Raw genomic sequence first — 17,960 nt, 5'->3', positions numbered from 1 at the left:
AAGCAACTAAAGTAAATGAACAAAACAACCCAGATGCAATTCAGCATCAGACAGTGACAGGGGCTAGGTTAAAGGGAGAGCACATATTTTGATTAACAGTGGAAGCCATTATGCAGCCATTTGAAAATGTGGCACTGTGGTGCCTGGCCTCCCAATTTTTAAAGAAATAATTAAAATGTAAATTTTTGTATAAAATTCTTCACTTAAGAAAAAAATGCACTGTGAGGTCTATACAAAACATATCTAGGGGCTGAATCAATCTTGAGGTCTAGTCATTTGCAAACGCCGTTTGACAGTGAGGAGCACAAATCCACCTCACCACTCGCACCCGTGCCATGGGGAAGAACACATGAGGGGAACTCTGAGTGCTATGTCTCAGGAGATACTGGGGCAGTCCTGAGCTGCCCAGTGGGTTCTCATTACCAATTAAGCAATCTCCAGGGTCAGTGACTCCTGAGGGCTGAATAACAGACCTCCAAAATGTCAGCATCTTAATCCTATGACTGTTAAGTGACATGGTAGAAGGTAGTTTGCAGATATGCTCAAGTTGAGTACCTTGAGATGGGAAATTATCCTGGATTTTGCAGGTAATCACAAGAGTTCCTACAACAGAGAGGCAGCAAGGTCATAGTCACAGAGAGAGGAGATGTGATAATACGTGGGTAGGTCAGAAGAATGTCATTGCTAGCAAGGGGCATGAGTCAGGGAATGCAAGGGAGATCTAGAAACTGGAAAAAGCGAGCAACCAGGTTCTCCCCCAAAGCCTCCAGAAGGAACTGGCCCTGCAGGCACCTTGACTTTAGCTCAGTGAGACTGATTTTGGACTTCTCATGTCGAGAATTATCTGATAATAAATCTGTGTTGTTCTAAGCTACGGCGTTTATGGAAATTGGTTGCAGCAGCCCCAGGAAATGAACCTAGCAACACAGAACTTCCCCAAGTCGAGCATCCACCCTCCTCTGGTCCAGAAAGAAGGCTGTGGGAACGTCAGAGAAGTAACTTTATCTCTAGACTCAGGCCATGAATTGCAGAGCTTTTTGGCCCTGGGGGAACCTACCTATTAGAAGGCCCTTGACCTTCCCTGCATGAATAATTCTGCTCCTGTTAGGAGCCCAGGAGTATAGCTGTCAATTATCCCCAGTCCTGGCCAGATCATTACAAAGCCCACAAATGAGAAGCAATGCAGAGACATATGGTGGAAAGAATACCATTTTTGAAATCAAGCAAGATACATTCTGTGTGACAACCACCATGAGCCTCAACGTTATTATGTACAAAATGGGAATAATGATACCACTTAGAGTTAGGAGATTGAGGATTAAAAGCCACTACCATAGTGCCTAATGAATAGTGGGAGCCCAATCAATGGAAAATGTTTTTGTTCCCCCTTTATTGTTTACCCTTTGTACTATAGATTCACAGTTTCCAACAAAGCCTCAGTAAATTTGCAGCTCAATGGGAAGAACAACAATGAAAATCTTTAGGTCTGATCTCCAAGCCCTAGTCCCTCAAAGATAGCGGGGAACAGATGCTTCTGACACTGGGAATGCGTTACATTTATAATACAACCTCCTGTCACCAGAATGTCAGGAGATGAGAGGCTTCCAGAAAAGTCCACTCTCCTTAAGACATCCCGACAACCATCATGTCCAGCACACACTGTGTTACAAATGCTTGTTAAAGGAGGCCTAATTATCACAGCTTCAGACCGTGTGCTCATGGTATTCAGCAAGCTCCAGGCTTCGCAAAGATGCACAGTGACATTTCCATCAAGGCTTTAACAGTACTGTCACATTCACTGAGCAGAAAATATGCAAAGTGGCATGAATTCACAGATTTGACCCTGAGAAAACAGGCAAAGGACATGTATAAATTTTGGACTAGGTTAAAAATACAACCAATACTTGGGATATTTGTTTCGTGGACTCAAATCCAAAACCAACGTCACAAACGCAAAAGAATTTCAGGAGGTAGACTGGAAACACATGGAGTAAAGGAGAGAGATCATTCGATGGTAGGGCCTGTGCAAACCAGGTTTCAGGCCCGGCTTGAGGGCACTCCCCTAGATTCCCTTCAAACCCCTCAGGCCAACAGACTCATCTGTGGACTGACTTCAGCTCATAGACTATGAGCATGCAACCCTTCTGGCTAATGGATGGATACTTTGCCAAACAATTCAAAAGCAGTAAACTGAACCAGAGAGAAGAGTAGGATATAAGAGCGGTTTGTCTTCAGAGCAGTCCCTACATCAATCACCCTCACACCCCCTCCCACCTCTTAGGGCTCTATACCCTGTGCTTTGTACTCTGACTGCTCAGCTCTCCCCCAGCCCCTGGCCTGGCTTGGCTGTTTAGAGTCTATTCCAGACCTAGATTACTCTTTCTCTTTGTGGACAAAATTATGTATCTGAAGCCTCGTTTGTTCCCTTAGGACAAAGCTAGGGACCTATAGCCCCTCTGGTATAGCAATATACATTATTATGCCAGTATTTATAAGGCATGCTGTACAAATAAAATTTTTGTTGGCAATATCTAGAAAATCAAGGCTTTATTCATCCCAATATCATGGAAATTCAGTGCCCTTATGAGAGTAAATTTTTCTCTACTGGTGGAAGTTTAGATGGTGACAAGCTACTAGAGTATATATTTTTGAGCAGCAGAATCTCTTATCACCTCATATCACACCTTGGCCTCATTCCCACAAGGGGTAAAATAATGGTCGGTGGAGAAGGCTGGAAGAATTTAGAGAGGTACTTACTGGCTTTCAGAGTGCCCCTTTTGAATCTATTTTTTAAAATATAGCCTTCATTTTTCCGAATAAAAACCAATGAAAATAAATTTACTAATTTTATTTAACTCTGCATTGTCAGGATCCAAGGCAGGCTGCCCCAATAACTCACGATGGCATATTGATTATTTTTAATATAAGTTACTTGAAAAGCAGGTGAAGAAAGAACATGATGACTCTCCTTTGTCTCCTTGAATTCAAGAAATAAACCTCCCCTGTGCAAGGTGCCCGCTTTGCTCCACAGGTGCTGAGAGGCACCCTTATCTCCAGACTGAAGGAATTCAGAGCCAAAAAACCCATGTAAACAAACTTGTTACTTTTTATTAATTCACTACCCCAAACCCTCTTTCTCTTTAGAGTCTTTACTAATGAGCACCCAAACCTAAGTGTCTTTGGCCTGTCAATTCTTCAAAAATTTACTGTTTCTTTGTCTAAAAAGTATAAATGGCTGCCTGCTTTGATCATTTCTCTGAGCATCATTTATGATCTCCCATGTGCACATATTAAATTGGGTTTTCTCCTGTTAATCTGGTCTTGTGTCAATTTCATTATTAGTCCAGCCATAAAAACTCAAGAAGGGTAGAGGGAAAAATTTTCCCTGCTCTGACAACACCCATATAGATTTTTCACAAAGACTATGAACAGAACTGATTGGAGTAATATTTAATTTTTTAAAGTTCATTTTATTTTCTTAAAGGTCATTTGAAATACAAATGTAAATAGAACTTATGTTCAGATATACCTTTTATTCCGTGCTTGTAAAATAAGTTACTGTTATTTCTATATAAGATTATGTAATGGTACATAAATAGGTTTTATGAACACAGGGGTGTTCAGTGTACAGACACTTGAAAGGGTCTGCCCAAGTTCAAAGCCTGGCTCCAGGGCTGGCCCATGATGTATACTACCCATCTTAAATGTCTTTCAAATAAAGATGGCAGAATCATCCTGATGCCTACCAAGTCAATCATTCCATTTGTTTTAGAGCAAGACTACAGGTGTGACAATGAAAATCTCTAAATGAGTTAAGTTTGGTAGCAGGGCCTATTCACAGATAGTAACTCAATAAGTGGTGGCTATTATAACCGTAGTTCTTTTTCTGGAGTTTTGTTCTGTTCTTTCACTTGAGGTATGTTTCTTTCTCTCCTCATTTTGGCAGGCCCCCTGTGTTTGTGTCTATGTATCAGGTAGAGCTGCTACATCTCCCAGAGTGGCCTAACTTAGTAGGTTTCCTATAGGGTCCAGTGGGCTTAGAGGTGCCCAGGGGAGACCAAGCAGAGAACCAAGGCTGGCTGCTGCAGTGCTGAGCCTGAGGCCACTTAGTGAGAGGTGTAGGGCGCGCCAAGGCCACATTCGATGTGTTTGAGAAATTTTAGGGAAGGCTGAAGCATGAGCCAAGGCAGGCCATTTGTATGGAAAAGCCCCTGGAAACAGTTTGGGTGGGGCCGAAAGTTGGTGTGGCAGGGTCTCAGGGAATCACCAGGTGGGCGAACAGGGGAAGCCAGGTTGATGGAGACCCAGATATGGCACCCAGCTCTTTTGGGGGAGGGCTCAGTAAAGGAACAATGGCCTCTGCCAGCACTTCTGTCTGAGAAAAAGCTACCCCTCTAACTCCCGCCCTGATGCCAGACAATTCAGTTTGCCCCTGTATGTCCCTGGTGCCTTCTGAGCTGCCCCAAAGCTGGAGTTCAGAGGGAGTGATTCCAAGTGAGTCCGTGTGCGGGCTCTGTAAAAGGAACTCTCTGGGACTCCAGCAGCCCTGTCTCACCCAGCCACAAACCTCACTGGTTTTACAGCCAGAAGTTACGGGGACTTCTCTTCCTAGCACTGGAACCCTGGGCTGGAGGGCCTGGTGTGGGGCTGGGACCCCTAGCTCCTTAGGGACCTCTGCAGCCGAGGTTTCCCTCCGATTTTTATCTGCCACGCGTGGGTATGTGACCAGCCTGTCCCATGTCTCTGCCCCTCCTACCATCTCGATGTGGCTTCTTCTCGCCATCCTTCTCTCCATTCCATTCAGCTAGATCTGAGACATTCTGAATGCTGGCTGCTCTGTGGCTAGTTGTAATTTTGACGTGGGTGTGGGAGGATGCGAGTATCACATTTACCTACGCTGCCACCTTCACTGGGAGCCAAAGGTTGGTTTTTAAAGAAGGAAAATACAAACATTGGAACAGAAAGCAATGAAATTTTTGTATGGCAAAAGGCATCATAAAAAAAGAGAATGACAGCTTAAGAAAAATAAATATATATATAACCCATATGGCAGACAAAAGGATTATCTCCCAATGAACAAAGAGCTTCTACAAATTGTTAAAAAAGATAACCAACCTGATGCACAAGCTAAGAATAAGCAATTTGCATGAGAGGAAATCCAACCATCAATACACGTTAAAGATGCTCAGTCTTTTTCATAGTCATAGAAATGCAAATGTAAGCAATAATGAGATACGGTTTTTAGTCTCCTGGTCAGCAAAAATGAAAAAGAACCACCACTAACTGCTGCTAACTTTGAACAAGTCAGGCACCTTTATACATTACTAATGGGAGGGTGAATTGCTACAACTGTCCAAAAAACAATAATTTGGTAATATATTAATGAAAATACTCTAGGGATAAGTAATATTTCATTCATGTATATAAAATATATAAGTAGATATAAGTGAACAAGCAACATGTATTTATGTGTATATTACATATATATATATATATATATGCACATTTATATACATGTGTTCTTTTTCCAAGGGTGATTACCGCAGCAAAGATGTTTATTGCAGCAATTTTGTAGTGGCAAATATAAAACACATACACAAAGAAATGAAAACTGCAAACAACATGGATGTATGCTGAATCTGAGGACTAGTTTAAGAAAGTGTTTGACATATATAAACTTGAAAATGATGCAACCTTTCAGAAAATATAAGTCAAATTTATATCTAAAGACTGTGAGGTATATCTATGACCTATTATTTAAAAAGCAACTTGTGGAAAAGTATGGCTTAATTTTTAAAATAACAATAAAAATAGAGAAATGTGTTATATAAATTTAAAAGAGTCACATCCCTACGTAATTATAAAGGTAAGCTTCAATTACCTAGAGTATGTACTTATGTGTGTGGAATCCTTATTATTTGATATTCCCTAATAATTTTGAAATAAAGTATTAGGTTATTAATAAGTTATTAGGTTATCATTAAATTATTCTTCATTTGGATTAACAATACCTTTAAAAAATAAAAGTTTTTTTTCCAACAGTAGCTACTAATAGTATGGCTAATGTTAAGATCCTAAAGGCAATCAATACATTATTTGATTTGAGAAAACTTTAGGTGAAAAAGAGTTTCCTCTGGGAGCAGGAGACAAGAGGTGAACACAGAGCAGGTGTTAGCGCATTCTGGCTGATGGAAAAGATGGTCAGTCTTTCAGCGGATAAGAGTAGCAGGTGGGTGTTTTGCAAGAAGATGGCCCATGGCTACCAGCAGGTAGAGGTGTGCGCTGGCTGTGAGATCTGAGTTCAAAGACAGAACTAGTCTACAGGCAGACTGAGGACACTGAGTCACTTTAGTGACTTGGAAAAGTTACTGTGGCACCCAAACTCTTGTCTCCAAATTCTATTAAGGAATCACTTATAATCTCAGTACCTCCTACGTTCAAGCAGCTTGACTCCCTGGGTTTGTCTGAGTCTCATGAGTAGGACCCTGCAGGTGAGGTTACTCTGCTGGAGAGTAGATTTTCCCCAACGTTTTGCCACTCCTTAGAGTGTTATGCCATGTCATTGCAGACTTCAACATGTCAGCATTTCATGAAGGAGTCTGGTTTGGGGAGGCGTGACTCTAAATTTATCTCGTAAGTTCATTGGCGATTCTTTCCAATATTCTACTTACTAGATACTTACTGACAGCCACTGTTCTGGAATGTCTCATTGCTGACCCTCTCCACTTGTACTAACGCTGTCTGTCTAAGCATGTGTGAACTCCATTCCACTCCCTCTTCCCTCACACACCATTTCTTTGAGCTACTATGGGCTTGCCTGGCCCAGGCATGGTTCATCTTCAAGACATGGAATCCAGGGAGCGGCCGAGCGCTGGCTGTTATATTCAGAGAACTGTGAGGCTGCCACACCAATTGTGCTTTCAATTCACTGCTGCCTTTCCTCTGAGATCAGGTCGTTCTCAGACCTCATTCTGTGACTGACATCATGACAATTACCCTGTAAGGTAAAGCAAAATAGATAGGACAAGCCCTATGGAGGCCAAAACAGGCCCCAGATTCCCAGCAAGCCGGTCTTCTTGAGATAAAACTCTTACTCTCAGTTGTCATGGTGCCTGATAATAGACCATTTATAGTCTCTTTAGAGCTATTTTCCAAATATTAACTAGTTCTAGTACAAGTTTCAAAAGATATTACTTTCAGGTAATAAAAGAAATATAATCAACTTTCAATTGTGGTTTTTATATTCTGAGTTGGTAGTTGGCAACTTTTTCTTGCTCCAGGACACCTGAAAGATGGCACAAACTCCAGTGGGAACTTGGATTCTTAATCAGACCTACCCTCTTTCCCACCTGAACACCCCAAGTCCACTCTAAAGGGGTCAACAAACTTTTAGGCCGGGGACCAGGCAAGTGCAGTTTGTAAGATGATGTCAAGAGCCCAGGTAACTAGCAATGGAATATAAGCAAGGTTTTAGTCAGGACCACCATATGTGGCTGTGTGGGCTGTGCTCTGGGCAGTGCTGTTGGCTTAAACTACACTCTGAAGGGTACCTTCCAGATTTGTACAATACAAGAAGCCTATTACAACACTGGGATTTTACCCCAAGATCAGAGTAGATCAGCAACAAAATTGACATCATCATTTACCACCACAATTTTGACAGCTGACATTGTTGGCAATGTGTTATGCTTTACAGCACAAATTCACTGATTCCAGAAAGAATCAAAGGAAGAAGCCAGGTCAGCTATTACAGTTACCGTTATAATGAAGAAACAAAGACTCAGAATGTTCATTGACTTGCTCCAGATCTCAAAGATAGTTAGTGCAGAACAGGCATGTGAACCCAGGAAGTCTCCTTCTAAAACCATTCCTGCCTGAGCTGGGTGGCTAAGTTGGTTGGGGCATTGTCCCATATATCAAAAAGGTTGTGGGTTCGACTCCAGGTCAGGGCACATACCTAGGTTGTGGGTTCTATCCTTGTTTGGGGCTCATATGGGAGGCAATGAATCGATGTTTCTCTCTCTCCCCCTTCCTCTCTCTCTAAAATCAATCAAAATAATAAAATAAAATGAAACCATTCTGCTCTCACTGTGTTAAACTTCTCACAAAGGGAATGAAGATTAGTCCCTGACTTTGGGATTGGTTGGGGATGGAGCCTACTGAGCTGTGAGCCAAACAGATCATTATAACACAATGTAATTCTTTCATATGAACTATATTTTATTGCTTCAAATCTGATGGGTAAACAAATTCTTCCTGTAAGGGTATTTCCTGCTCTGTAACATTCAGACTCAACATGTCCATACCGATTGCTATTTTGTCATAGTGACTATTTGTTTAGGATATATTAGAGAAAAGGTTTATGGCAGCTTACAGAAACACATACACAACAAAATAAAATTGAATATAAAGTATGGGAATGAGGAAATTGAGTTAAAAGAAAAATGAGTGAAGAAAACATCCAGCCCAAAATGAAGTTAGTTCACAAAATAAATAAAGCATTCAATAAAGTTCTCCACATTTGCTAGAGGTAGACCACAAATTTAGCTCTCAGCTTTTTAGCAGTCAAGAGCAAGAGAGAAACATAATTCACAGCATTTGAAAGATATAATTATAAGCTAACCAGAGGCTCAGGAGAAATACAAGTATTCTTGGTAGTAAGGCTAGAAAGATATATTTCCATTGTTCCATATAATGCTAAGAATAGCCTCCAATTTTTACAAAGATCTTACTTACTGTGTGTCAAGCATGACCCTAAGTGCCTTGAATGCTTTATTTCATTCAATTCCCACAACAATTCCATAGGATGGATATTATTAGTATCGCTTTTTTACAAATGAGGAAACTGAGATACAGAGATGCTAAGTAAGTTACTGCAGGAACATGATTAGTAAGTATGTGATTTGGCATTCCAACACAGTTCTGCTGATTCCAAAACTTTTCTTCTACCACATGGCTTCCATGTGGGAGCTATATCTTGATTCAATCCCTAAGTATCCCTGATTATCCAACAGAACCCCTAAATAGCCAATATAATGTAGCCCCTTCCACTTTCTCCCTGCCTCATAACTTTGTTTTTTCTTCTTTGCACTTAACCACCATCTGAAATTATGTTCAGTTATTTACTTATTTTGTCTTTCTCCTATTAGAATGTGAATTGTAAAGCTGAAATAATCTTATTTATCTTGTCACTCTTGTATCTTCCGAGTCCGCTTTATTGAGGAAGCACTCAATATTTTCGAAGGAATGAATTTTTCAAGAAGCAAGAATTAGGTGTCTATTTCAAACTTTTGCATGTCTGAGAATCCAGTTGCTCCTACTTATATTGAAGAAGCTAGGAAAATCCCTTGGCAAGTGGAATGAGGAAACTGAGACAGGTAAACACCAGAGCAATTTACAGTCAGATAATAAACCACAAGATCTTACTTCCCCAACCAAGGACATTTAGGAGAAAATGGTTTACACATTCCAGACTGTGCTGGGGCAGATTCACCTTGGTCCCGGGGACCTCTTTGGTGACATTCTTTGAAGTAAAACTAACCAGAGAATGATCCAGATCCCTGTATAAGTTCATTTTGATTCATCAGCATATCAAAGGACACACCTGGAAAGTTGATGAGTATTCTATTGAGATCCTCCCTTGTGACCTCCCCTGAAATTCCTGCCTTTAGAAAATAGATAAAAACTCTTAAGACAAAGGACCCAGTGCGCAATCTCTCTGGAGCACAACTGCACCTGCCACCCTCCCTTCTTTCCACCTGCATGTATCTTTGCTTTCTTTCTCCTAAGTTCTAAGGGTTCCCAGGAAACTTGCAACCAGGAGAGGAGTGGGCAGTGGCAGCTCATCCTGGGCTAACCTCTTGAACCTGTCCCTGAGGCCCTCCTTTTGCCTCTGTAACTTGTTTTCTGAGTCCACACAACCCAGCTGGCACACTTCTCTGCCTATGTGACTTTCTTTCTAAAGGGCCAATGAAACCTAACCTAGGCTTGACTTACCCTCACATTTCCAAAGGCCACGGCAGCTCCACCTAGGCTCACTCCTGTTGCTATAATCTTGCCTTTTCTATCTTAAGCCCTTCCTTTATTTCACTGTCCCCAGCTTTAATAAATATACTCTCGAAGTCATCTGGACTCATATCATGAAATCTTTCCTGCACAAAGTCAAGAACCCACACATTCCAGACTGTGCTGGGGCAGACTCGCCAAGTCCTGGTCCCTTTCTGTTGACATTGGTTCCTTACAGATACTACTTACATATTCTATTCCAGTCTCCATTGCTTATGTATAGTAATTATTCACCAAAAATATAGTGCTTCTTATAACTTAGCTATTTTTCATAATCCAGCTTGGCATAGACTTGATTTTGTACATTTGCTCTCGTAATTTTAAAAATTATACTTAAGAATATAGATAATACGATTGCTTGTCACATATGAAGAATTTTTTTATTCATTTGCCCATGGAAAATGGTTGCTGATTTTTAAAAGCCTACATTCAAAGAATTTGCCTAGTGGCCTGTCCAATATAGATTTTGAAATTTTCTGCCCAATATTTCCTATTTAAAAAAACAGACCAGTTCTATAAAAGAGAGAGAGGTTAACTTAATGGCTTAAAGCACCAAGAACTAACATGTACCTGTTCTGGTTAAATACCTAATTCTAGTTGCTATGTTTACAGGCAGGAAAAATAATCAAATTATTCAGCAACGCAGCATCACTAGATCAGAAATGGGAGCAAGAGATGATTAGGGGGTTTTCTGAACTACAGACCACAAACACATATGGAACCCCAAGATATTCAAAATAACTGACTAGATGACATTAATAAATGAAATCCAGGAAATCTCAGAGTAAGACAGATTCTTAGCCCTGATTGTCTTGACACATATTTCAGTGTTGTTGAAGACTTTCAGGTTCTCTTGGAATTTGAATCACATGGCTGCACTTCCAGAGAGGAGGGCAAACAAATATCACAAACACAACTCTTCCTGAAATCTTAGAAACTGTCTGTGAACATTTGGCTAATCCTTCAAAAATGGGTCATTTTCTTCCTTTTTCTTTTTAGCAGCTATGAAAAAAAGATGATGCTATATAAAGATAGTTAACGACATGAATTATAATATAAACTAAGTAAAGAAAATACAAAACTTTATGTATACAAATTCCATATTTTTGTAAAAAAAAGTCTACACCCATATATATAAAAGACTATATAGATACATATATTAAGATGACATTATTATGTAACAGTTAAGGATTATTTTTATTTCCTCTTTTCCTTCTCTATATTTCTAACTATTCTGAAATTCTATGAAAGTATATTACTTTTGGAGTCAAAACAAAACTATTACTCTAACACTCTCTGTACATAAAGACAGTCAATGTCCAATTAGTGTGATAATCAATTAAATCAGTTCTTTTAAGACTTCAGTCATTTTAGTGTTGAGTCTAAATGATCCAAAACAAGCAGATGTGCTAAGTGGTCCAGTATTGAAACTTCATATAGACATTGCCTAAGCTTGACCTCTAACGTTTCCAGCATGTGTTCAAGCATCCTCCTTGCTGCTTTAGTATCTAGGAATGGAGAAAAGCAACAGATGGTGACAGTAGGACTGGTAGGATGCCAAGCTCAAGAATGGAAATTCTACTTCAAGACTATTTTTCAGGGGTACAATAATATCTGGAGAATTTAAGTACTAAACTTACCAAAATGCAAATGTTTGGTATAAAAGAAAAGGTGATTATATAAGATCATAGAGTTTAACATAAAACATTTAGGGTAAATTAACCAAAAAGCAAAAATTTAACCAAATTTCCCAAGAAGATTACAGAATTTTTTCCCTAGATGTTCTTAAAAATAAAATAGAATTGACAGTATAATTCACTTATTATTATTATGCATAATAAAAACCCATGGCCATCATGAATCTTTTGCCTTTTACTCTCTGGCTCCAACATTAACATCTAGCTGTCAATGAGTGTATTTTCAGAGAATAAAAACTAACATTACCATTATCTTAAGTGAAGTGTAATTCATAAAGTTTCTGTTGAAAAGATTCACAATACCTTCCCAAATACAAAGAAAACAACTTACGGTAAAATTTTAAATGTTTGAGATTTGAAGTCAGAAAAATTAGGATTTTAATTCTGCCTGTCACACTTATTACTAACTGTGTAACCTGGAGGAAGTTCCTGATTTGGGAACTTGACTTCTTTGTCTGTAAATCGGCACCTAATCATGAGTTTCTTTTGAGCCTGAAGGTTTTAAGTTCGAGTTTTATTGACATAATTTCTTCCACCACTACTATATATGATGACACTCCTTTAATATGGTTTCTTCACACAATTTCCTTTCCTGAAGTTCACAGGTAGAAGTACATAACAAGCAATGGCATAACCCAGTGATTTCCCAGTTTTGCTTTGAAGATTGTGGTACCCAAACTCTAAGATAGTCTCCAATGATCCCTGCCTTCTAGTATTCATTCCCTCTGTAGTTTCTGTCCCGTAAGTGTGAGATAGACCTAGTGATTCATTTCTAATGAATAGAATAAAGTGTAAATGATGGTGTGTGACTTGGAAACTAGGTCATAAAAGGCAGTATGGTTAATATCTCTCTCTCTTGCTTCACATGCTGTGTGTGAGCAGCCCTGTGGAGATATCCACATGTTGAGGAACTAAAGCTTCCGGGCAATAGCCATGTGAGTGAGCTTGGAAGTGAATCCTTCAGCTCAGTCAAGTATTCAGAGACTCAGCCCTGGCTAACAGCTTGACTTCATTAACCTCTGAGGCAGAACCACACAACTAATCTGTTTCCAGATTCTTGGCTTTCAGAACTGTGTAACATAATAAATATTTCTTGTTTTAAGATGCTCAATGTTGAGGTAATATGTTAGAGAATAACAGATAACTAATACACAGACCAAATCCCAAATCACAACATTGGTAGGGTCTACAGACAAAAATGCCACTTTCAAGGAAGACAGAAAAGAAGTTTCTATTATATTACTACATTTACTTGAAAATCAAAGAAAAGAATTTGATTGTTTTAACAAATGGACTACTATATCAGAACATGGCAGGGATTTTTATCTCAGACTTTTATACCCATTCCTTCTAGGAACTTGGGACAAGTGTCCCAGACTGTATTGGAAGAAATCCAAGTCCCACCCAACATTACAGTACATTGTGTCTTACATCCATTTGGGATTTTGGACTCGGTATTTACTATTTGACCCCGAATAAAGCCAAATACCCTTGACACATGATAATTCATAATTTTCCCAAAGCCTACAGTTGAATCACACTTTCTGTGAGTTATGCACCTGCTTCCCTATAGCTCAACACAGCCTTCTTGTTCCCACTATATAAGCAGTCACCATAAAGAAATATACAAGCTACAGTGTGCTTTCATAAATTTGAGGTGGTCTAGCAACATAATATTTTGGGTCCAGCAGGCTGCACTAAATCATGGTCCTTCTCATTGACAAATAGTCTAGGCATCAGGCACCTTAATTTTCTCCTATGTCAAAGTGAATTTGCTGCCTATTGCCACTATTGGAGAATTTAGAGTATGACTTGTCACTCGTTTTGCACAAGAATTGAATTTTTGAGGCTAAGTTTTAAGTCCTCATATCCTCATTTTTTTGAAGGAGCTACTGTGTCTCAACAAAAACTGAAGTCCAGATACTCTGCTTTAGCTTTGTTTAGCTGCTGTCTGGCATCTGTTCTTTCTTTGCTTGCTAATAGTGTCACAATTTTTATTCAGGTAACCTCCCCTCCTAGATACAGCTTATGGGTGTTTAGGGGTGCTCTAGGGGTGCGGCAGGTGGTTTAGATTTGAGATAATTAGCCTAATTTTATCACTTGGCCACAAATTTATTCAAAGACCTGCAGCTGCTTCCGTTCTACCATTCTCACTGACACTCCTGGGTTCCCTCCTTCCTCATGCTGTGGTCTTGTGGCCTGATGAATATCTTGAGGACCCAGGGATAAGAGCTATGTGATTTCCAGCACACATTTGGTTAAAGCCATTGTTGCTGTTGTTTTGGCTTCTACCACAGCACTAACCTTAAAGACATTCACATTCCCTCTATATTGAATTTGTACAAAAATCCTATTAACAGTTTCTTAATTAAGCTTCTGGAACATAATTGGCATTCTTTGGGATAAACATTTTAATTGTGCTGTCCTGTCCTTGGAGTAAATAAACTACAGATTTTCCTGATTATAAAACAAAGAAAAAGAAAACATTTCATTTGTGGACAAATGCTCTTATGAAATGCTTGGTGGAAGCAATTAGGAATCAGGGAAGAAAGGACACATACATCTTTCACGTCCTGGTTATATATCTCATTCTAAAACTCACTGTCTTAATGATGTCAGAAATGAGAGAGAGAGCGAAATGTAGGAGGAGGAAAAACGTGATCTCTCCCTTTAAGCTAGGAAGGATTATAGAAATTACATAAACATTTTGGAGATAGGAAATGGCTTTTCACTCTAGCTGGAAAAAAATCCCCATAATTTACCTAATTCAGAAAATGATAATTATTAACACGGCTCATTTGGAATAAAATTAATCCAACAAATAATTCTTTGGTACCACTGCAATATTCCTCAAACAAAATAGCCTCTGTGTGTGTGTGTACATATATGTATATATCTATATATATAATATATAACATGTGCACACCCTAGCCACACAAACACACGTCAGTTATTCCATCAAAGTTATTTAGTCACCAGAATATCTCCCTTTCATCATCTATACTCCATTCTTAAATGTCTTTTCTGGATAGATGAACCTTCAAACGAGATGATACTTGAATGTTGATCCTCTGTTTTTTTAGTAAGCTGAACATTATTGATTTATTTAAAAATAATCTTACCTCCCACGTTTTCCTACTAAATGACCATGTGCATAAGTAATGTAAGTGAGCTACAGGAAATATTAGCACTAGCCGTTGTTGCAAACTATCAAAGTCACAGATGGTTAGAGATGAGATCAAGAGAGGTTAGGGAAGGTAATGCAGTAAAATTGCCTATTGCCTCTTTGTAATCATCACCCAAAAGAAAAAGCTCAGCTTTTTCATGAATCTCCGAACCACAAATAAGCTGAAAGTGAAATGACATGCCAGAATTCCTCATTGATGCTTTTCATGCTCTATAATATTAAATTAACTAGACAGTACGTGACATTGCAAGATAGAACAAACCTCTTGAACTATAATTCGCAGTGACTTTGAGAGTTCATGACTATGAGTATATGATGGCTACTAGAGAAAATATCTCCCATGAGCCCAAGCTTTACCACAGGCATATCCAAATACTGCGACATCATTAACATCATTTATCTTCACTGAATACATGGCTTTCACCTTCAGAACACCTGTTACTCATGTAAATGTAGAAAATTTGTTCAAGTATTTCAAGAGGCAAATGACCCACAGATTTTCTCTTAACAAGAGCTCATCTTGTGTCCCCAATTTATAATTTTTATTGAATTACTGACATTTACCCCCAAGACATTTCTCAAGTAAAATCAGAGACTCCGTTTCATTTGTCTCTATTTCTAGATACCCCAAATAAAGGCTGGATCCTACTAAATATTCAATGTATGCTAGCTGGAAACATCAATAAATGGATCTTTGATTCTCAATACTAGGTAAAATGTCCTATATATAGCAGATTAAAAAAAAATTTTTAAAGGAAGAAAAGCTTGTTAAATTTCATTACATTTGCTGCAGCAAGAGGTTGCCAAAATGCAAGCATAGCTTCATTAAATTATCATGGCCTTAAAAGTCAACATATTTGATTATATTTTGGGGCAGAAACACAGTAACAATCACTTAGCTACTGATGTGTAGTTTTAATGTGGAGCCTCCTATAGTAATTTTAAACTTGTGAGGGACTATAGTCTAAACAGTGTTTCAACCTCAGTATGTATTTAAACCCTGATACCGCCACAAACTGAGAACCTCTGATCTGGGTTGCATACCCTAAGAATACAAGCAATGGGACCACTGCACCATCTTGACTAATAAAGAGCAATGTTTGTCCAGTGATGTTAGGAATATTATCCATCAACTACTCCCAAACCATTTCATTTACTCCAGTGACAGGAAATCATCCTCCACCTACATCTCTTTCCTTTCAGCAGACTCTCCATTTCTTACGATTTGAGTCAAGTGACCAGAAGACCTTTAATAAGTATTGCTTACTTATATAAACAGAGATTAAGGCATATTTGCTTAGAAGAGATTATCACAGAAGGCAGGAGCTTCAGCGCAGGATATGATCTGCTATACTTGTATGGCCTTCCTAAAGTAATTTTTAATTCAAATATTTATTAAGCACCTACTATGCACCATGCACTGTACTGTGCACAGAGAATATAGACAAGGGTTTTTATTCCATGAGCTCATCATATTCACAAGGAAGCCAAGAGACAATAATAAAATAACAAAAAAGAAATATTAGAGAATGAGAAGTGCTGTGGTAAAAAAAAAAAAATCACTGAGAGCCAAAGATAACTATTTATCGTTAGTTTTTCCCCCCATCATCAACCACAGAGAAAAACACTAGCATAAACATCAGTTAAGTGCAATACTTACCACCACAATTACATTTGCTGCAGGAATTGGAAGGTTTTCAACTTCAAGATCTTGACCAGCCACGGCCAACAGATTGAGAGATGGATCATACGCGGGTCTAAGAAATGCTGAATTAACAACTTGGTGGGTTTTGCTTATTTGAGCTTCAGAAGAGGAATGTTTATATATCTTTTGTGGAGCTATATCCAGACTCTTCTCAATATCTTGTGAATGGTGATAAAGGAATGCTGGCTTCCCACTCTTTTTATGATGAATTGCCAAAAAGTGGTCATTATTTCCTGAAAAGCACCCTGAAAAGAGGAAGAGACAGAAACAAAAATCAAAGACCTTATTTAGTAAGATGAGTAGAAATATCTGATATGGAGAGTTTTTTGTTCTAAGCTGCTTTAAGACTTGTGAAGGATTTAGATAAGTCTCCTTTTTTTCCCGTTTCATTATCCCCTCAAAACAGAACACACTTGGTAGTATGAGGCATCTCAGAAACTATGAGTGGACAGAAGTGGGTGTAGTTCGAAAAAGTCCTATTTATCAGATATTTTAGTACCTCTTTTAGCTAAGAATTTCCTCCTTTATCTAAACCTAAGTTCCAACGCCCTGTTGTGCTTCTATTCCTGGATGTCCTACCTGTTCCTCAAATGACAATGACTTCTATCATATTCAAGCTTTTCTCCTTTTAATCAATGGCATTTCATAGAATTCTTATTTTGTACTTATTTTATCCTGGTTATATTATTAAATGTATATAAATGCTCCTAGAGTATTTTATGCTCACTGAGGGCAGAAACCTGAGTACACTAATTGTGGTAGCAACTTCCAGTTATGCAAAAATAGCCATTCTCTCCTTCTTACTTAGTAATATGGCCATCCAGATAAAGTAATACATTCACCCTTATTTCTCCTGCTAGGTAAATATACATTGAATTGAATAACTCTTTCTCCTACTTGTCGTTGGCCACAGGGGGAAATAGAAAACATATATGTTAGTAAAAAGATTATCAGTCAAAAAAAAAAAAAAGATTATCAGTAATTCAAAAACCCATTAGAGAAGCAAGCATAAGATATTTTACATAAAATAACAACCAAAGTGAACAGATCACAACATATTAATGCCCCTAACACAGTACTTAGCAACCATAGATACCCCAGATTTTCCCTCAACATGCCTATGGCAACGAAAAGCTGTACACATACTGTTCATAGAAAAATACTCTCCTGGTACAATCTGGGACAGACTGAGTTGTGTGGCTATAGTACAGGGATCATTTTTCCCTCTAACACCTACCTGGAGCAGAGCCCTCCCTTCACAAGGCCAAATCTTGGTCTGTTTGGGCCTGATTAACTCTGCTGGCCT

At 38.7% G+C, this 17,960-nt stretch overlaps 1 protein-coding gene across 1 annotated transcript in view; it reads right to left on the bottom strand.

Moving 5' to 3' along the window:
• PTPRR (protein tyrosine phosphatase receptor type R) overlaps positions 1-17,960 on the bottom strand; it is a 222,690-nt gene that overhangs the window by 186,908 nt on the left and 17,822 nt on the right. The window contains exon 2 of the mRNA XM_016198918.2: positions 16,610-16,899. Within this exon, the coding sequence (XP_016054404.2) occupies positions 16,610-16,899 (290 nt within the window). The remainder of the gene's footprint in view (positions 1-16,609; positions 16,900-17,960) is intronic.

Source organism: Miniopterus natalensis, chromosome 2 (genome assembly GCF_054644295.1).
Source record: "Miniopterus natalensis isolate mMinNat1 chromosome 2, mMinNat1.hap1, whole genome shotgun sequence".
Lineage (NCBI taxonomy): Eukaryota > Metazoa > Chordata > Mammalia > Chiroptera > Miniopteridae > Miniopterus > Miniopterus natalensis.
Note: the sequence above shows the minus strand (reverse complement) of the source record. Positions and strands in the feature narration are given on the sequence as shown.